Genomic DNA, 21,245 nt, shown 5'->3' on the forward strand with positions numbered 1-21,245 from the left:
TGCAAAACCAAAAAACCCTAAGGTGTTTTTTTAGTAGAATAAAATGGGCCAGTCCACATGTTACATTTGTCACAGAGATGCCTCCTAAAAGAGCTTCCCTGGGGAGAATGATTTCTGCTGCAATTGTAATGTTTAAGAGTGATTTCCATGGGAATTGCCATCATTGTGTCCAGTGGCTATACCTCTGCCCAAAGCTGAGAGGTCTAGAGACTCTCAACATAATGATTCCAATCTGTGAGTTAAGTAAACTCTTTTTATTTCAGCTGGAGTGAACTTCACTCAACAGAAGGAGGTGGTTTTCAATAGCATCCATCTAGCATGTGTAACATGTCCAGTAGTTATATGTGGGGCTCTGGCAAACATAAAATGCATTAATTAAATCACCAGTAGCTGCATAATTTTTTTTAAAGGATTAAGTGCTGTATACAGAATACAAACATAGCATTTAATCCTTTTGCAGAGATTGTAAATTATCATTTTATCATCGGAATAATAATCCTCTCATCAGTTAAACTTAATATAAACCAAATGGAGTTGGTATCTTGCTGTTTAATAGTTGGATGCATTTTTTAATCTTCTGGGCTTATTCCTTTGACATGCTTTTCATTGACATTTAAGAAAAGGCAGATGGAATGGGGATAAAGGTACTGCTCTCACTAACAGAATTTAATTCTAATGCAGGAAATGTGCATAGTTGAAGAATCTTTAGAGGAATTCACTTCAAGACATAGTTTGGAATGGAAATTTTTATTTCTGGATCACAGGTTGGTGGAAAGAGAAGAATATACTTGATGATTTGCATGACTATGTGCCACTGTTCTCATGAAGTAGGGTTTGCAAAGTAATTCTATGCTTGATAGCCAAATATTTGTATGGTGGTAGGGAATCATTGCAATTCTTACCAAGTTCAACATGTGTTTGTTAATGTTCATTTTCATAAATGTTGGTGATATATGAAGTATATGAGCCACCTAAATATGTTCTGGATATATGGCGGTATAGTTTTTTTTACAATAAATAAGCAACTGCTGAATATTTTGGGTCCTATCCCACGGGGCGCTTATACCCCTGCCAGTTCCCTTCCACCCTGCCAATTCCCTCCCACCGTGCCGATTCCCTTCCACAAGTGGTGGATCCCACCGATTCCATTGCCCAGGCGGGACCCACCACTTGGGCAACAGAGATTTAGCACTTCCTAGGGGAAGCCCTGAAATGAGCAGAAATGCTACTTTCTGGATCAGGACAAGTCAGTTGTTGTTCAGTCGTTAAGTCGTGTCTGACTCTTCGTGACCCCATGGACCATAGCACGCCAGGCCTTCCTGTCCTGTGCTCTCTCCTGGAGTGTGCTCAAGTTCATATTCATTGCATCAGTGATGCTATCTAGCCATCTCATCCTCTGCCGTCCCCTTCTCCTTTTGCCTTCAATCTTTCCCAGCATCAGGGTCTTTTCCAGGGAGTTTTCTCTTCGCATTAGGTGGCCAAAATATTTGAGCTTCATCTTCAGTATCTGTCCTTCCAATGAGCAGTCAGGGTTGATTAGGATTGACTGATTTGACCTCCTTGCAGTCCAGGGGACTCATAAGAGTCTTCTCCAGCACCACAGTTCGAAAGCATCAATTCTCTCATTCCAGAAACAAGTATTTCCCCTTTGTTTCCCTCGGAAGAGCTAAATCTCCGTTCTGCAAGCAGTGGGCACAGAAGGATCAGCAGGGGAGTATGTACCCTGTTGGATACTGCCCACTGTAACAAACAAAATCAATTTGACTCTAATGGACATTTCAGTGAGACAATCCATATATGTAAGAAACGTACATATTTCTGAAATATATACAATGTATAAATAAATAAAGTAGAGGCAAAGTAGCTAGAAAAATACAATATGATCATTATATGACTTGTGCCTGTTTGAGAAAAATATATCTAGAAAAGGGTATTGGAGAATATAATTTAGGGTAGAACTACCATTACCTTGGCAAATGCATTTTTCATGAATGCAGGAACAGGAGCATTTGTAAGAGGAAATAGGTGGGTAGCATATGCCCCCCACCTGCTGGGCTTATTTCTGGCCTCAGAGCTTGACTGAAGAAAAAAAAACCCTGGTTAAAATGGCCTGAGGAAGGCACTTGCAGAGAGAACTGGTGTGCAAGGTAAGATGTTAGGTATCCTCCCTCCCACTTATTCTCCCCTGCAGATGTCCCCAGAAGAAAGTGTTTTCGCTCAGCAAGTCGGGACACCTGCTTTTTGCCATTCCCCCCCCTACCCCACTTGAGCCCCCCTCAGCTGTTCCTTAGGGTTGGGGAACCCTCCAGAACATAATGGGATATGGCTCAGAAGGCAGAAGTAGGTGGGTGGATGGGTGGAAACCAGGTACCCTGATCTGCATGAGCAGAAACTCTGAATGAAAGCCACCATTGGATACAACCCCAACCTTGTGTTTGGGTCTTAATGTTGGGGGGGTTCGACTTGACGGTCTTATAGGCCCCTTCCAACCCTACTATTCTATGATTCTATGTGTAGTTCACTCCTATACAGACTTCTAAAATACAGCTCCCTCTTTATGTTAGGGATCGCTTGTATTTTCTATTATTATTATTATATATTTCTTACCAATCTTTTCTTCCTCTAATTTGGATACCTTGAGGACATATTACTTATTTCTATTTTCTTTAGACAGGGCTGGTTTGGATGTAATGCTAAACCATAGCTAATTACAAGAATGAGTCTAGTCTCCCTTTGGGCTCACACACTCCCCCTCCCCCCCTCCCCCAACGCAGCTGCAAGGAGGAGTTTGGAAACATTCACTTCTATTTTCGATTAACTGCAGCTTGCTGCTTCATCTGAATCCAGACAAAGTGTGGTTAATCTTAAGTATGGTTAATAGAAACAAGTCACCTTCAAACCATAATTTGTGAAGCTGGCTTGTTTTCACTAACCATAGTTAAGATTAACCACACACTAAGCTGTGGTTAATCTAAAATGGAAGCAGAAGCTTCCAATCCCCTCCTCACCACCATAGTTTGGTGTTGCATCTGAACACTTCCTTTTCAGCCCTATAGCAAATATCTGAGGTGTAACCTGCAAAAGTAAAAACGTATAGATGATGATGATGATAACAACAACTGAAATTTCTTAGATGCCTTCCTCAGAAAAAGACTCAAAGCATCTTACAACGGTGATTAAAACATACAAAAATTTAAAACAATTTAAAACACCTAAAGCAATTAGCAATAAAATACCAAGACCCATAAAACAACTAAATAAAGAAGCCCATCATATGCCATCAAATGTCTGGAAATAGAGGACAATCTTAACCTGATGCCAAAAAGATGACAATGTCGGCACCAGGCAGACCACTCTGTGTGACCACGGTCTTGGGAGAGTTTTCCAAAATCTCATAGATTCAGGGAGGGAAAAGAGAAAGAAGTATATGCATAACCTTCTCAGTAAGATGGCTGGGATTCAAAAGTGCTTAACTTTGGAGGGACGGTGTTCCTGGTTTTTGAAAAAGGAGCAAAGAGCCTCTTTCCTTTTCAGCAAGTCTCCCCTTCTGCCTCATTATATTTTAAATGTTCTGAACTTACAGAGGCACTAAGTGCTCATTACATACAAATGCATGTAAAAGACCCTCAGTAATAAGAACCTATATTTGAGAGAGGATAATTTACAACAGACATTTGGAGAGGTGTGCTAACCCCATTCCTGGTCCACCATTTCTCTGCTCCAAATTGTTTGTGTATACCGAGCAGCTTTCTCTCCATGGGGTTTCAGTCTCATGTTTATTCTTGCAAACATGGACCTGGAGCCCTGTGGAAAGAATAGCTGCTGCGGGTGATTTGAAGCAGATAAATTGTGGGTGGGAAATGAGTTAGTACTTTCCCTGCATTGTTTCTCTGCTCTTAATTATCTCCTCTTAAAATGGGTCTTGTAAAAAATGACTATTTTATACCTGCTAGTATGCCATTAGCCCCCGAAGCAAGATTCAGGTGAGTGCCAGTATATCTCTAAGGGGGAAGCTGTTTCTGTTTCTTCATAGGAATAATCCGTACACAGCCTTAATGACATAATGAGTGTTTCTGCTCAGGGCACCAGTATTCCCAGTGGATCCAACTGCACAAGGCTATGACCCTTTACAGTTTGTTCTTGTGAGGCCCTGGGAATTCCCTTCAACTGTGTTTACTTCCTTTCTCCTTGCAAAAAGGTGGTAGCAGGATCCTTCTCACCAAACATCAACACGAGAAAGTATACAAAGGAACCTGCCTTATACCAAGTCAGAGCATAAGTCTGTCTAGCTGAGGATTGTCTACAATATTGATGGCAGTATCTTTGCAGCGCTTCAGACAGGAATCTTTGCCAGCCCTTCTTGGAGACATCAGGGATTGAACCCATGCAAAACATGTACTTTACAACTGGGCTATGGCCCCTTGCCAAATTCATAACAGAATAGCCAACATCATTCAGATTATTGTTGTTGCTGTTCAGTCGTTCAGTCGTGTCCGACTCTTCATGACCCCATGGACCATAGCACGCCAGGCCTTCCTGTCCTGCGCTCTCTCCCGGAGTGTGCTCAAGTCCATATTCATTGCATCGGTGATGCTATCTAGCCATCTCCTCCTCTGCCGTCCCCTTCTCCTTTTGCCTTCAATCTTTCCCAGCATCAGGGTCTTTTCCAGTGGCTTTTCCCTTCGCATTAGGTGGTCAAGATATTTGAGCTTCAGTATCGGTCCTTCCAATGAGCACTCAGGGTTGATTTCCTTTAGGATGGACTGATTTGACCTCCTTGCAGTCCAGGGGACTCGTAAGAGTCTTCTCCAGCACCACAGTTCGAAAGCATCAATTCTTCAGCACTCAGCCTTCCATATAGTCCAGCTCTCACAGCCATACGTTACTACTGGGAAAACCATAGCTTTGATTAGACAGACCTTTGTCGGAAAGGTGATGTCTCTGCTTCTTACTATACTGTCTAGGTTGGCCATAGCTTTCCTCCCAAGGAGCAAGTGTCTTTTAATTTCATGGCTACAGTCACCGTCTGTGGTGATCTTGGAGCCCAAGAAAATAAGATCTGTCACTGCTTCCATTTCTTCCCCTTCTACATGCCAGGAAGTGATGGGCCCAGATGCCATGATTTTAGTTTTTTTAATGTTGAGTTTCAAACCAGCTTTTGCACTCTCCACTTTCACCCTCAACAAGAGGCTCTTTAGATCCTCTTCCCTTTCTGCCATTGGGGTGGTATCGTCTGCATATCTGAGGTTGTTGATAATTCTCCCAGCAATCTTAATTCCGACCTGTGATTCATCCAACCCGGCGTTTCTCATGATGTACTCTGCATATAAGTTAAATAAGCAGGGCGATAATATACAGCCTTGTCGTACTCCTTTCCCAATTTGGAACCAATCGGTTGTTCCATGTCCGGTTCTTACTGTTGCTTCTTGACCCTCGTACAGGTTTCTCAGGAGACAGGTCAGGTGGTCTGGTACTCCCGTCTCTTTAAGAATTTGCCACAGTTTGTTGTGATCCACACAATCAAAGGCTTTAGCATAGTCAATGAAGCAGAAATAGACACTTTTCTGGAATTCTCTTGCTTTCTCCATGATCCAGCGAACGTTGGCGATTTGATCTCTAGTTCCTCTGCCTCTTCGAAACCCAGCTTGTACTTCCGGTAGTTCTCGGTTCACATGCTGATGAAGCCTAGTTTGTAGGATTTTGAGTATAACCTTGCTGGCATGTGAAATGAGTGCAATTGTGCGGTAGTTTGAACACTCTTTGGCACTGCCCTTCTTTGGAACTGGAATGTAAACTGACCTTTTCCAGTCTTGCGGCCATTGTTGAGTGTTCCAAATTTGTTGGCATATTGAGTGCAGCACTTTAACAGCATCATCTTTTAGGATCTTAAATAGCTCAGCTGGAATACTTTCATCTCTGCTAGCTTTGTTGTTAGTAATGCTTCCTAAGGCCCACTTGACTTCACTCTCGAGGATGTCCAGCTCAAGTTCAGTGACCGCACTATCATGGCTATCAGGGACATTCAGATCTTTCCTGTATAGTTCTTCTGTGTATTCTTTCCACCTCTTCCTAATCTCATCTGCTTCTGTTAGGTCCCTGCCTTCTTTGTCCTTTATCATGCCCGTCTTTGCACAAAACGTTCCCTTGAGATCTCCGATTTTCTTGAAGAGATCTCTAGTCTTTCCCATTCTACTGTTTTTTTTCCATTTCTTTGCATTGTTCATTTAAGAAGGCCTTCTTGTCTCTCCTTGCTATTCTCTGGAACTCTGCATTCAGTTGGATATATCTTCCCCTTTCTCCCTTGCTTTTCACTTCCCTTCTTTCCTCAGCTACTTGTAAAGCCTCCTCAGACAGCCACTTTGCTTTCTTGCATTTCTTTTTCTTTGGGATGGATTGAGTTGCTGCCTCCTGAACAATGTTACAGACCTCCGTCCATAGTTCCTCAGGCACTCTGTCTATCAGGTCTAATCCCTGAAATCTATTCCTCACCTCCACTGTATATTCATAAGGGATAGGATTTAGGTCATACCTGAAGGGTTTAGTGGTTTTCCCTACATTCTTCAATTTCAGCCAAAATTTTGCAATAAGAAGTTCATGATCTGAGCCACAGTCAGCTCCAGGTCTTGTTTTGACTGACTGTGTAGAGCTTCTCCATCTTTGGCTGCAAAGGACATAATCAATCTGATTTCGATATTGACCATCTGGTGATGTCCATGTGTAGAGTTGCCTCTTGTGCTGTTGGAAAAGAGTGTTTGCTATGATCAGTGTGTTCTCTTGGCAAAACTCTATTAGCCTTTGTCCTGCTTCATTTTATACACCAAGGCCATGCTTACCTGTTATCCCGGTGATTTCTTGACTTCCTACTTTAGCATTCCAATCCCCTATGATGAAGAGGACATCTTTTTTTGGTGTTAGTTCTAGAAGGTGTTGTAGGTCTTCATAGAACCGATCAACCTCAGCTTCTTCGGCCTCAGTGGTTGGGGCATAGACTTGAATTACTGTGATGTTGAATGGTTTGCCTTCGATTCGTACTGAGATCGTTCTATCATTTTTGAGATTGTACCCCAGTACTGCTTTTCCCACCCTTTTGTTGACTATGAGTGCTACTCCATTTCTTCTAAGGGATTCTTGCCCACAGTAGTAGATATAATGGTCACCGGAATTAAATTCGCCCATGCCTGTCCATTTTAGTTCGCTGATTCCCAAGATGTCGATGTTCAATCTTGCCATCTCATGTTTGACCACCTCCAGCTTACCTTGATTCATTGATCTGACATTCCAGGTTCCTAAACTATATTGTTCTTTACAGCATCGGACTTTCTTTTCATCACCAGACACATCCACAGCTGAGTGTCCTTTCGGCTTTGGCCAAGCCGCTTCACTCTTTCTGGTGCTACTTGGAAATACCCTCTGCTCTTCCCCAGTAGTATATTGGACACCTTCCGACCTGAGGGGCTCATCTTCCGGCATCCTCTCTTTTAGCCTTGAGATACATTCCATGGGGTTTTCTTGGCAAGAATACTGGAGTGGGTTGCCATTTCCTTCTCCAGTGGACCACATTTTGCCAGAACTCTCCACCATGACCTGTCTGTCTTGGGTAGCCCTGCACGGCATAGCTTATGGCTTCACTGAGTTACGCAAGCCCCTTCACCACAACAAGCCAGTGATCCATGAAGGGGATTCAGATTATAGTGTACAACAAACAGATAAAGGAAGACAAACTGGATCTTGTTAGATAGAAGATCTTGTAAGAGCTAAAGGACTTGTCTAGCAGCAGACCAGATCTGGGAACTCCTGTAGCTCCCTTTCCCAGCTGCTTTCCTAGATGTATGTTTTACTTCACCTGGGAGAAAACCATCTGGGGGAAGGGGGTTAAGTGCCCTCTCATTCCTTCCTCCTGCTTTTTACATGCTCTTCCCATCAAATATGTAATTTGGCACTATGGGATATGAAGTTGAACAAAGCACAGCATGTCTTGTTCTCCCCCGCCTCGCCCTTACAGTTATGAAGAGCCTTCTTGATTTAATGTACCTTAAGGTTTGACAGCTCTAAAAAGTCCTTGCAACATTTTTCCAAGCCACTGTAGCAGGGCTGCCTGCAATTATTTAAGTTAATGTTGTTACACTGCACTGTCTTGTATCTGAATACTCCTAACCCACTAATTTAAAAAATCTACAAGAGATTTATTTCTCTTGCTATGAAGCATGTCTGGTGACCTATCTGTTCACAGTTATGAATTAATTAGCTCTGTTGGTCTGCTGAATTGCTTAACTTTCACCTTTTGTTCTTCTTTCCTTCAATTATTTCAAGCGCTTAAAATAAGCACAATTTGGCAAGGTGTGCACAAGAAGTTTTCTCTCCTGTTCAGCTCTAGTAATACACAATGGGTTGGATCTAATGCTGGCTGTCCACCAGCAGAATGGATTTCCTCTCCTTCCTGCAGTACCCGATGCACCCCCCAAATTTCTTCCGGAAGGGTAGAAGAACAAATATGGGGGAGCATGTGGGAGGTTTTGGGGGGAGGAGAATGTGGGGAAGTCCCGTTGCAGAGTGGGCTTAATAGTCCCAAGTAGCCTGTCAGTTGTTAATTAGTTGCTTGAGCATATGTAAAAGTTCCAGCCTTTTTGAGGGGGGAGGAGAGTGCTGCTAGTGTTATTTTAAATGTCTGATAAAATAATTTGTGTTTTATCTTGATACAGAGCACCACCAGTTATAGGATATTTGCCTTTTGAAGTGCTGGGTACTTCTGGATATGATTATTATCATGTAGATGACCTACAGCTCTTGGCACGGTGTCATGAACACTGTGAGTATTGTATTTCCTACAGTCATGGTAACTGAGTGAAATGCCTGCTTGTCTGTGCAGTAGCAAAGGTGGGACTAAAATCTGAGGACCAGGCTATGAACTGGTCGTAGTGGTAAATCTTTCAGTGAATTCAATTCAGTTTTAGTTAAGCTTTACAAAATTCTTTGTCACATAAATGTCCATATGCTAGAGTGCAAGAAGTGTAATTAAAAAAATACCAGGCATTTGAGGCTTTTGTGTCATGCAAGCTAATTTTGGCTATATTTTTTTTTCTTTGTGTGGATTTATTTACTAACTCTTAAATGGATGTGGTATCTTGGAGGTCACACTGTCAAAATGGTGCAGACATCTAATAGTACTCAACAATTACTAAGTACCTAAAGCATAGAATTAATATGAACTCAAACCACTTTTCAAATCAACAAAAAATTAAACAACTCCATTTAAATGTTGCTTGTAATGACTGTCCTATTGCTTAATTGTTAGTAATGGTCCTGTTATTCACATGAATTGTGCTAATAAAAATAATTTTTTAGCTTCAGCAGTAGAATACAAATCTAATTTCATCTGTCAGGCCATGACTGAGTAACATCAGTGGAGATTAGGAATGTCAGAGGAATGCTTGGCTTGCAGCAAGTCGGGCCAGCTAGTAGATTTTCAGTTTTTCTTAATTTGTACAAATTGTGCAAAGTATGGCCACAATTTGTGCAAATTACACAAATATTAGCCTGATTTGCACAAATATCAGCTGCAGTTTGCGGCTGTAATTTGCACAAATCTCTACTTGAGCGAATTACAGCTGACACCAAACCCCCCCCCCCTAAAAAGTCCCCAGAATTCAGGGAAAACCTGAGGCTTGGCTTGCAAATGCAAGTGGAGTTGGGTGCTCTGCGGAAGTCTGGCAAGTCCCCAAAGGGCTGGATTTCCCAGCAACAGACATCCCTAGTGGAGATAGAACTTGGGATAAAATTGGCCCATATATCATGAATACATTTGGTCACATCCCTGGTGCTAATGTGACTCCCAGTTAGACTAATTGAAACTATGCTGTCAAAGTAGTTTCAGAGCCTTTGAATTTTTTGAGGCAGAGTCTCCCTATTGTTTTTCAATGTACTCTGTTGTTTGCCTCCTGGATTAGCAAAGAAGCTTGAGGCAAGCTTCTGCCCTGTTCAAGTAAACCATACTTTCAGGCATCCTGCCAAGCATCTGCAGCAACCCGTGTTCTTCTCACTTTATTGTCCCACCCAAAACAAGGGATATATGCTGGTGAAGGTGATGCACAATTGGATGAACATCATGAGTGTCTTGTATCCATAGGAAAAAAATGGGTTTGCTGGGAAACCTGTTAGAAATATCCTGTATATATATATTTTTAAATGATGTTATATTTTGACAAGTGTCCCGTTTTTGTGCCCATAATTAGTGATGCAGTTTGGGAAAGGGAAGTCCTGCTGCTATCGGTTTCTGACCAAAGGACAGCAGTGGATCTGGCTGCGAACACATTACTATATCACCTACCACCAGTGGAACTCCAAACCAGAATTCATTGTATGCACCCACACAGTAGTGAGGTATGGGGAAATCAAGTGAAATTGCTGTTGTGCCAATCAGCAGGGTCCTCAGCGCGACATAAAGTTGGGTTAAGGGATGCACACAGTACAGCTACAGCTCCCTGTTCCCTTGTCACATGAAAAAGGAACAGCCAGTATATTCTGAGCTTTGGGGAATTTAACTGAACTAAGTGGAAGAATAAGATATGCTCATTCTCTCTACAGTGGTGGCTCTAAATCCCAGTTCATACATGAAAACATTGGTATGGTGCCTGCTTTTATTTATTTATTTATTTATTTAATTAATTTGTGCCCTGCCTTTCTACCAAGAGAATGGCACTCAAGGTAGCTTTATAATGCAACCTCCCTATGGCAAGTGTTTGGGTGAAGTGGCCCACTATGCATTTTGGCCAATTGCACCATGGCACCATAATCCTTCTTTTGACCCATGTGGCAAGGAACATTACACTTGCCAGCTACATGGGGAAATCTCCATCCAGTTGCAAGAGAAGCAGTCTCTGCAATATTGGTTGCATGTGTGAACTGAGTCGTAGAGGAAATTTATATCAGAGCAGGACTCCAATCTGGCTTTGTACCATACTTAGAAGAATGGTTAATTGGAGAGCATGTAGAGACTTCTGCTTTTGCGCATGCTGGGTATAACAGAATATATCTATTTGGGGTCATAGGAAGGTAAATGGTCTGAAGCTATCGTGTTGATGTATTTGGCTGCATTGAGGACATGTGGTTGGCAATAACATCTTACATGGTTCAAAAATAGGCATTCTAAAAGATAGGTTTTATGATACAATATTTTGTTACAAATATTGATATTGTGAAGGCATGCTAATTGGACTCTAGAGAAAATGGTTACAATCCTACACCTAACTATATTGGAGGTAGAGCTACTTTACACGTTATGTAACAGCTAATCTGTAGTTGCTACCATGTGCAGTTGAGGTGTGGAGAGATAGCCAATCATGGGTCCCTGTCCTGTGTACACGTGACAGAAATAAAGTTGCAAACACAGGTTTGTTGCGTGCACATATTAGCATTTTTCAAGTACATAAAAAGAACATGGGGGTAAAATCCAACATGAGTCCTTACTTAGCGTAGACCCATTGAAATGAATGGGACTTAAGTAAGTCATGACTAACTTAAGACCTATTCATTTCAATGGGTCTACTCTAAATAGGATTTAGATTAGATTTTACCCATAATGTGTAAAGCAGCTCCCAAGTCCCAGTCATTTCTGTAGAACTTAGTCCTAAGTAAGTATATACAAGATTACAGCTAAGATTTCCTTTTTCTTTAGCAAACAGAATACAAACATAGCATGTAGCTTATTACATTCCTGTATATATTTGTATTACATGAGTTGTGGATTTTAATTGCATAATAAGCTGGAGTAAGTCATGAAATAACCTGGTAGTTAAATGTAATGGTGCTTTCAGAATAGTAGAATAGAATATAGTTTTACACAGAAAACTATGATGTTCCATCAGTTATGCAGATGTTCGAGTGGAAAGGCGACGAAATTTGGTCTTGCAAGACACGCCTTCAGAGATCATGTCTTCAGTACTAAAGGTATGCCAGAATAACTCCCCCCTCTGCCATTTAATTCATTTCATACGTCAGCTATTACAAATATTTGGATAATGATTTAAGTAACTAACAGGTTTCCCTCATCCCCCAAGACCTGGGAGATTGGGGGTGATCTCTCCCCCCACTCCCCCACCCCAGCTGCAGTGGAAAGTTCTGTAGCAGTTTCTTTTCCGAGGTCACAACAGCAACCTCTGAAGAGGGTCAGGGAGAGAGGAAAGATGTGGATCACCCATCCTACTCACAGCAAGGGAAGTCAACTAGACAGACTGTGAGCCTTCGGGGGTTCATCACATGGGGGCAGAAATCCGCATCAGTACTGGGGCTTTCTCCATCCAGTTTCATCACAGGATTAGATTGGGCTCCTTTACACAGTTGTCTCTGTCTTGTTCTGTTCCGTTCCTTACGTTTTCATGGGGTGGCTACTTTTCTGTGAAAAACCATCACACACGCTGGGGGCATTGCAAAATTTCCTCCCTGGTTCCTGCCCCTTTTCCTCCGCTCACAGATTACTGGTGGTTTGGTTGTGATTGACATGCAATGTGGGCGGACGGCAACCTCCACCGAACTGCCTGACCCCCACACCCACAGGCACCGGCCTCCTGGCAAACTGCTGGAATGCCGGCATGCCAGCCATTCTGTGGCATGGACTAAGCAGCTGAAGTCAGGAGCAAAAGCTGGCGGATTGCATTTAGTCACGGCATGGTGGCAAGCCAGCATGGCGGCAAGCTGGCAGAGGAGTATACCAACACGCCCACCACCCTGACGTCACTGCTATTGTCACCATGACCGCACCCCCCCCAACGAAAACAACCACCCACAGCCATACCCATACAGCAGTTTCTTTGCTCTGTGGGAGAAATACACGGGGAGGCCATGGTGCTCCTGTTGCAAGGGCTGAAAAAATACTGCCTTTTTTCTGTTTGGGGATAAGACGGGATAGGCAGGGGGAAATGGTGGGAAAATCCCTGGAAGATTACACTTCATGTAATCGACTCGTAAACTTCTGTGAGCAGCCAATCATGAACGTGCGATAAATTGCAGGTGTAGAGATGCGCTCAGTACTTTTATTCTAATTTTGCAGAGGGAGTGTGGAACTGAGGCTGAGTATAGGTGCAGTTAGGTAATTTTAGACACATTGTACTAGTCATACAGGGTGGGAAGAAGAGAGGGCTGTATAGCTGGTTAAATGTATTACTTCACTCCATTCAAAATGTGCTTGAAACTCTTTTTTGGTTCATCTGCTTGTCTAGTCTGTGCGTGCCTGGGCCATGTTAAAGGTCTCTGGGTCTAGAAACTTTCCTTGCTTTGAAATGGGCTTTGCAACTTTTTGGTGGGGTTATCTGATTACACACTCTTGTGATGTGTGTGTGCTTTGGGCATGCTACAGGTCTCTGCGTCTGAACACCTTTCTAGCGCTGAAATGGACGTTTTCAGTGCTTTTGTGGTCCACTTTCACAGTCTTGTGTGTGTTTTCAGCATGCTACAGGTTTCTGGGTCTGACAACTTTCCCTGCTCTGAAATGAGCAGCTGTAATCCTTTTGGGTTGACTTTCTTGTGTACTCTGTTTGAGCCTTCAGTATGCTGCAGGTTTCTGGGTCTGACAACTTTTCCCACTGTGTTGGCTCTGCCGACAGTGACCTACCCTGCCCTCTGCCCCACCAGCCTCAATGGACACCAGCTGCCACTGGTAGCTTGTGACACTGAGAATTCCCCTCTTGCCTTCCCTTGTTAACTCCTTCCACAGTTAACCCCTTTGATCCTACCATTTTTTCTTGCCATGGTACATGACTACATGATATACCTTTGACTTTCCAATCTCTCCACCAGTACTTCCACCACAATACATTCGAATATGCTTTAAATTAACTAGAGCGGAAAAGGGTTTGTGCTTGACATTCCTTGCAGAAAAGAATGACAAGCACTACTGGGGAACTGTACTGACAGATGCAGGGGGGCAGGAAATGGTACTCTCTGCATCCTCATTAATGAGCCATATTTGGGATAGTTAAACTTCCAAGCCAGGTCAAGGAGCTAGAACTGTTGATCACATTCCTGACAGATGTAACTGAACTCTCATTTCATATGCTTTGGGGTCTTTTATGTATGGGACTCATCCATGGAGAAAGAGAAGTTGAGAGCACTTAGAGGCAGTGACTTTCAGAAGTGCGGCTCTGCGTATTCAATTAACTTGCAGGGGAGTGTCGCTGCAGTGGCAGGGTCCACCTCCAGCCTACACACATTCTGATGCACATCTACAATTGCCTGTAGGCTGGTATGCACATAGATACCTCTAGACCTCATTGAGGACTCTGCCTTTGCAGCATTCCCAATCACAGGGGAAGATCCCTATACTTGTGCGTATAGAAGCGTTTCGCAGATCTGCATTGGAATGAGCACTGTGTAGGGAGGCAGACTCTTCTGCCATGATCCCCCCCCCCCAATGTGTGTTCATTGAACATGTAGTGTCCCAGCTGCGCTTGGGAAATGGGCTCAAGTTGTGTACTAAAGACTATAAATATGGGTGCTCATACATGGGATTAAAACCAGTAATCCTAAATATACTTATTAAGGAGTAATCCCCCATTAAACACAATGGGACTTACATCTGACTAGTTGTGTTTAGGATTGCACCATGGATAGTTAATATTTAAAAGACCTCCTTCTCAAGGTTTATAACCACAACCGTGCCTACGTCTGAAACTGTCGAAAATATATAAGATACAATATAATGTTTATTTTGTTTTTAAGGGCAGTGGCTCAGATTTGGATCCTCAACAGCACTTCAACACACTTGAATTAGGTGCGTTGATTCTCAGCAGCAGCCGAGCTCTTTCTGTGTCCTCTCAAGGCTCATACAAATCTTTGCCTACTTCCTTGCCTGACACAGCATGTAAATTGTGGCTTCTATGCAAATACTAATTTGAAATTTAGAACTTGAAGGTGTCATATGTTGCAGTATAGGCCAGAGTGTAAAGCGTAAATATACACAGGCCTCCTCAAAGATAATGGGCCGATTCGCACGATCACCGCAGCTAAACAAGACACGGTGGCTTATTTAAGCCATGGCATGTGCTGAGCGCGATTTGCATAACAACCGTCCGGGCACAGGTTGTTGTGTCATCTGAATCCGGATGGCATGGCTTGTTGGCGCCTTACAGCCTCCTCACAGAACCCAACAACAGCCCATGGATTGTTGCCTTAAATGCCTCAAAACTATAGCTGTGCTTTGTTTCCACTAAAACAGACCAGAGGATATTTCATTGGTTCATCCAAACATGTGTAGATGAACCAAATGTACCTTAAGCACACCCCAACAAGGTGTTTGCATGTGCATCTGGTCCTCTTTCATGTTCCTATTTATATCTGGTTGGAGAATTAGTTAAAACATCTATTCCATCTTTTGTTTTACCATTACTTGGATCCTCATGCATAATAAAAGCAAAACTGTCCAGTAAATAAAGCTAGAGGGTGATTATGCTTTTGAACGAGTTCTCCACGAATTTAAAGAGACACATGTTCTTTAGACCTCTTATCAGCCAGGGCTGCAGGAAGATCTATTTAAAGAAGATGCCTGTGTACTTAGGAGACACAGTGCAAGCAGCTGGAGACCGAGCTGCTGTTCTGTTTTAAAAGCGGCTTGTCTCTTAAGCAATGGAAGCTGCTGTGGTGAAAATAGCAAGAGAAACTGTGATTGTACGTGCAGTTCTGTACATGGGCATGTCCCTTTTTTGACCCCAGCGCATCTTAGAAGCAGTGAGGAGATATTTGCACACGAGCATCCCTTGCTCTTGTTTCAGCACTAAAGGTTACTTTGAAAAAGCAAAGAGTGTGGCCTTAGAGAATCTTCCTGTGATTGCTTCAGTAATGAATTTTTCCCATAAGAAATCCAAAGAGCTTCAGACAGGATTGAGCATAGGGGGAAAAAAGCCCATGACTCAGACCAGATATTGTGAGATTCCTCCCTCCCATCTTTTATTTAGTTCCATTTATTAGCTATTCATGGTGTATTCCAGAGATAGGCAACCCAGTGCCCTCCAGATGTTTTGCACTACAACTCCCATAATCCCCGACCATTGGCCATGGATTGGGGCTGATGGGAGTTGTATTCCCAAACATCTGGAGGGTGCCAGGTGCCAGCTCTAGTATATTAGTTCTTTAGCTGCCTTCCTGTTATACTATAAACTACAGAACGAATACACCAGAGCTGGCAACCTGGTACCCTCCAGATGTTTTGGACTACAACTGCTATCGGTCCCAAGTTTATAGATATTACAGTGATTCAGTCTTTTTTTGTCTGCATTATTAATAACTATAATAGCTCTGGTTTAAATGGTAGTCGTTTAGTAAACTGGTTTTACCAAAATAATTATTGCCTTACAGCCACAGCAACAAAGCTTCTTCCAGAGTCTCCCTCCTTGCAAAGAACCCCCACTGTAGAGCAGGACTTACCAATTCAGAGATCCAGCCAACCTGCCACTGCTCAGGTAAGGCTTAAAAAACATTCATCAAAGTGAACAGAAGTATATCAATAGAAATCCCATCAGCTAGAAGACAATTCTGTACAAAAAAAGAGAGAAAACATGAGCGTAAATTAGTCCAGAGTGAGAGTAAAGATGTCTTCATTTTCAATTAATTGAATTGGGAGGCATAAGAAACTACAGCTCCCATGCACCTGACGGGAAATGACACCTCTGAGCATGCTACTCAAGTCCTTTCCTGTGTCTAGAAGCTCTCCCTTCCACTTGTTCCCCTGTTGTTAGGGAGGAAAGGAAGGAAGCCTTGCGTCAAGACCTCCCCTTCATCGCTTTGAGGTTAGTGGGATGTGAAGGGGGCAACAGGGCAGGGTATAGGGGCTTATAGGTTGCAGGGGAACCATTTGGTTGCGTTCTTGATGTATGTTGAGGTCCAGATTCAACAGTGGGCTAAAAAAAGCTATTTTCTCATTATTTATTTTGAGGGGATTATTTATTTATTTATTTATTTTCTAATTATTATTTATTTTTGTGCTTGGTTTGCTGACATCAATTCCAAGTCAAATCCAAGAAACATTTGAGCCTTACTGAGAAGTTCTAAGCTACAGAAGATGGGGCCCAGCAACCCAACCTGAGGCTAATTTGCCCAGTGATGTTTTCTCATAAATAAAGGCTGTCCTATTTGAGAGGATAATTTAAAAGATGACATTCACCTTCACTTTAAGCATCCTAATGACTAAGTATACAACACTGCAATATCCTGGAGGGGAAAGCGTTATACTTTAAGAACCAACATTCTAGTGAAGTTCCCTGCATTTTGGAAAAGGTTCCTTGGTGCCCCAAGGGAAAGCATGTATACTAAAGCATACTGCTTCCTGTTACTTTGCATATGAGTGATCTAGGACAGCTTACCCAATAGTTACTATACTCATAAGAAAAGAAACATTGCTCTTTATTTTCTTTTTTTAAGCTCTCAACCCAGTTCAACGTGTTCCAGACCATCAAGGACCAACTTGAGCAGCGGACTCGTATCCTGCAAGCCAATATTCAGTGGCAGCAGGAAGAGTTGCAGAAAATCCAGGAACAGCTCTGCATGGTACAGGATTCCAACCTGCAGGTTAGCAGGAATTCATGCCAAAGCATGCATTTTTCAGACAAATTGCTCTTAACTAATGAGGAGCAATCCTTGAGCAGAAACAGATTTCTGAATGCATTTCACTTTGATGCACAGTAGGCTGCCAGTGCACCTTTGAACACTTATAGGAGTCAGTCTCAGACAGTGGTATTGGGGGAATGGTGTTGGGCATCTCAGCCCCCTGGCACGTGTGCTATGAGGTGCCTGAGGGCACTATTTTGTCCCCAGTGCTATTCAACATCTATGTGAAGCTGCTGGGAGAAGACAGCCAGGGATTTGGAGTGAGGTGTCATGCAGATTACATCCAGCTCTGTTTCTCTATAACCTCGGAATCAGGTGTCGCCGTGCAAGCTCTGGACCAGTGCTTGGATATAGTGGTGGGCTGGGTGAGGGCCAATAAACGGAGCTTGAATCCTGGCAAGATGGAGCACCGTGGGTGGGTGGGTGGGTCACAGTTGCCAGTTTTGGATGAGGTTAGACTCTCATCTTTGTCACTTGAGGCTCAGGTGGCATTGGTGGCTAGGAGTGCCTTTTGCTAGCTTCAGCTGGTACACCAACTGCGATCGTTCCTGGACCATGATAGCTTAGCCACAGTGGTACGGACACTGGTAATCTCAAGATTGGATTATTGTAACGCATTCTATGTGGGGCTACCCTTGGGCTTGGTCCAGAAGCTGCAGCTGGTGCAGAATGCAGCATCGAGGCTGCTAACGGGCCTTTTTCTGACAGAAGCTACACCCTTGCTAAAAGAACTGCACTGGCTGCCAGTTAACTACTGGGCCAGGTTTAAGGTGTTCTTAACATATAAAACCCTAAAGAACTTGGGACCAGGTTACCTTAGGGAGGGCCTCACCCCTTATGTCCCTGCCTGAGCTCTGCAATCAGAGGGAGCACTTCTGAGAGTGTTACACGCTCCTGAGGTTTGCCTCAAGAACACTTGCAGTTGAGCATTTAATGTTGCAGCACTCACCTTCTGGAACACTTTTCCAACTGACATTAGACAGGCCCCCAGAGCTCTGACTTTCAGACGTCTTCTTAGAATTCATCTCTTCATACAGGCTTTCTCTAAGTGTGACCCAGCCTGCTATGGTTTGTAGCATACAGGGGAGTGTGCGGTTTTACTGCTGATTAATTTTGTATTGTGTTGTTTTACTGCTATATTTATTGCTGTTTTGATGCCATTGTATTTTATGTTCACTGCTTTGATACCTCTATGGAAAGTGGTATATAAATTTGAGTAATAAATAAACAAAATAAATAAAATGGCATCTGCTCTGGCGCCCTATCCCCTTACTTTTTATTTTATGTTAATAACAGAATTTCTGACAGGCACTAGGATCACTGTTCCCATTTTCTTTACTCATGTATGCCTCTGGGCCACACCGGGGAGCTCAGACAAATTCATAGGAAATTTAAGATGGCAGGTGATTGCAGGCTGGTGCTTTCATCTGCAGTGCACCCATTTTGTGGTGGTGCCCAGGACAGTTAATCAAATTACCAAATGTGGCCACGGGCCCCAAAAGGTTGCCAACCCCTGACATACTACCCCCCTACACACAATTCCCCCCCCCCTTGGTATATATCTGTTAGCATTAGAAATATGTTATGGGTCGAATACAGACTTAGTCATGCTTAGTGTAGGCCCAGTGAAATCTAAAGAACTTATTAAGTTAGTCATGACTAACTTATTAAATTAATCATTACTTTAAGCATGACTATGACCTGGTTCACAAGTAATGGTGGCAAATCATAGCTTACTTAACCCATGATTTGCTGGGTTATGCTCCGCTTGTGTGCCAGTGTCTCTTTAATTATGCAACCTCCCATTGGCCCAAATGAAGGTTACTAAGTGACATGTGAACCCGGACACTTTGGATTGTTAGTAGGTAAAACAACCCACAGTTAACCTATGATTAGTGGGTAGGATAACTTTGGGTTGTTTAACCCCTGAACAACCCATAGTGTCTGGGTTTGACAAGCAACCTGGGAAAACTTGGGTAAGTAACCTATGATTTGCCTCTGTTATGTGCAAATGGGGCCTAAGTCTGGATCCAAACATATAATTGTATATAATTTTCAAGGATGGATGTAGCATTATTGATTGATTGAAGGCAATCAAGGACAGTGCTGAAATGGAAAAGTGGGACTCCTATTTCCTATAATACAGTGTTCATACTTCATCATATCCTGGATATGTAGTTATACTGGTTTTCATAATAATTTCATGCTTAGTATTGGGATCTTTGTGTGCATGCACACACTTAGTTTTCTTATCCTTGTGTCAGGGTAGAAACTGAGCCCATAGAGCTCCAGAGCAGTTCTGATTCTGAGGAGGAACAGCAATCCATGGGAGAGGAGCTCACTCATCTCTCACAAGCACAGCAGCTGGCAGAGATTCCTCCTGCCAACATTCCTGGGATAGATAGTGACCCTGGCAGGGAGAGAGCACTGGAGGGGGGCTTGCTGGACGCTCGGCGCAGACGCAGGGAGCAACGACAGATGGAGGGCGCCGAAAGGAGGCGTACCGCTCGTTTGGCGCTCAAACAATGGTCGCATCCCGAGGACCCAAGGGAAAGAGGGAGGATCTCTCCATAGCCCATAAGTTCAGGGTCTTCCCGTGGTTCCCCTTCAAACGGGGACCAACTGCCTTACCTGGAGCTTAGGCTACTTTGCTATCTTCCCCCAGTGCTGTTCCTTGCTTAGTTGCTAGTGATTAGTATCTGAAAGAGTCATAAAGGAATAAAGCCTCGGAAAGAATCCTCATCGTCTGTGTCCTGAGTTGGCTATTGGAGGGGACTGCAAGAGGCAGCTAGGGCGCTCCTGACACCTTGTGCTCCATTCTTGTGTCTTTTCTTCTTCCTTTCTTCTTCTTTTTTATATTTCATGTTGTTAGATAACTATCATTCCATAATTATAAGTCACAAATCTTAAATTTTTCTTTTTGTATGATGGTGATAATTTTCTGGAAGAAGGCATAATCCACTATGTTCTCTCAGCTGGTAAAGAGAAGTTGTTTTCCCAGAAGAAGAAGAAGAAAAAAGTACTCATTGCATGGCAACATGTTTGTTTAAATGTGAATGGCATGGCAGCTTTTTCCAGGGAAAATCAGCTTCAGGAGGGGGTCATTGTCAGCAGAAAGTGACAGGGTGTGGTGTGTGCTTAACCCTTTTCCTGCCCAACCCTTTCCCCTGCAACACAACCAGCAGCCATTTTTTCCCCTGTGGGGTTGCAGACACATGTATACTCTTGTATACACCTGTCTGGAATCCCACAGTAGTTTGGGGGAGTGAGGGAATGACAATTTGAATCAGAAAATGGTGGTCAGAGAAAGAGTTAACCATGACCACCCATCACTTCTCTGATCTAATTGCTCCCTCCTGAAGCTGCTTTTCCATAAACAAAGTGGCTTGTGGCAGTTTAATAACATGTGTTGTATGTTATGTCTAGCTTGGCCCTCAGAAATTTGTGAGAATTACAGGTGGATGTCAGAGGTTTGTGAGTGAAGAGGCTGAAGATTGGATGCTATTCCTGAATAGGGGAATTGATTTTCTGGCCACCAGTGCCAGTCCTTCCTCATTTTCCTCAGAATTCAGAGACGAAAAAGCTTTTCATTATCTAGTACTTGCTTTGGAAACTGAGAGGTACCAGGTCTCAAATTTTCGGCATGGTGGAGTTCT

General features: G+C 43.0%; 1 protein-coding gene across 4 annotated transcripts in view; it reads left to right on the forward strand.

Annotated features, from left to right (window-relative positions):
• NPAS2 (neuronal PAS domain protein 2) overlaps positions 1-21,245 on the forward strand; it is a 99,113-nt gene that overhangs the window by 68,629 nt on the left and 9,239 nt on the right. For all 4 annotated transcript variants that reach the window (XM_084844420.1, XM_084844417.1, XM_084844419.1 and 1 more), the window contains exons 9-15: positions 682-764; positions 8,700-8,806; positions 10,230-10,377; positions 11,862-11,943; positions 14,710-14,761; positions 16,342-16,445; positions 17,404-17,550. In XM_084844420.1, the coding sequence (XP_084700546.1) occupies positions 682-764; positions 8,700-8,806; positions 10,230-10,377; positions 11,862-11,943; positions 14,710-14,761; positions 16,342-16,445; positions 17,404-17,550 (723 nt within the window). The remainder of the gene's footprint in view (positions 1-681; positions 765-8,699; positions 8,807-10,229; positions 10,378-11,861; positions 11,944-14,709; positions 14,762-16,341; positions 16,446-17,403; positions 17,551-21,245) is intronic.

The sequence above is a fragment of the Heloderma suspectum genome, chromosome 3 (genome assembly GCF_057233095.1).
Source record: "Heloderma suspectum isolate Gila_16-S chromosome 3, 16-S_ref, whole genome shotgun sequence".
In the NCBI taxonomy this organism is placed as follows: Eukaryota; Metazoa; Chordata; class Lepidosauria; order Squamata; family Helodermatidae; genus Heloderma; species Heloderma suspectum.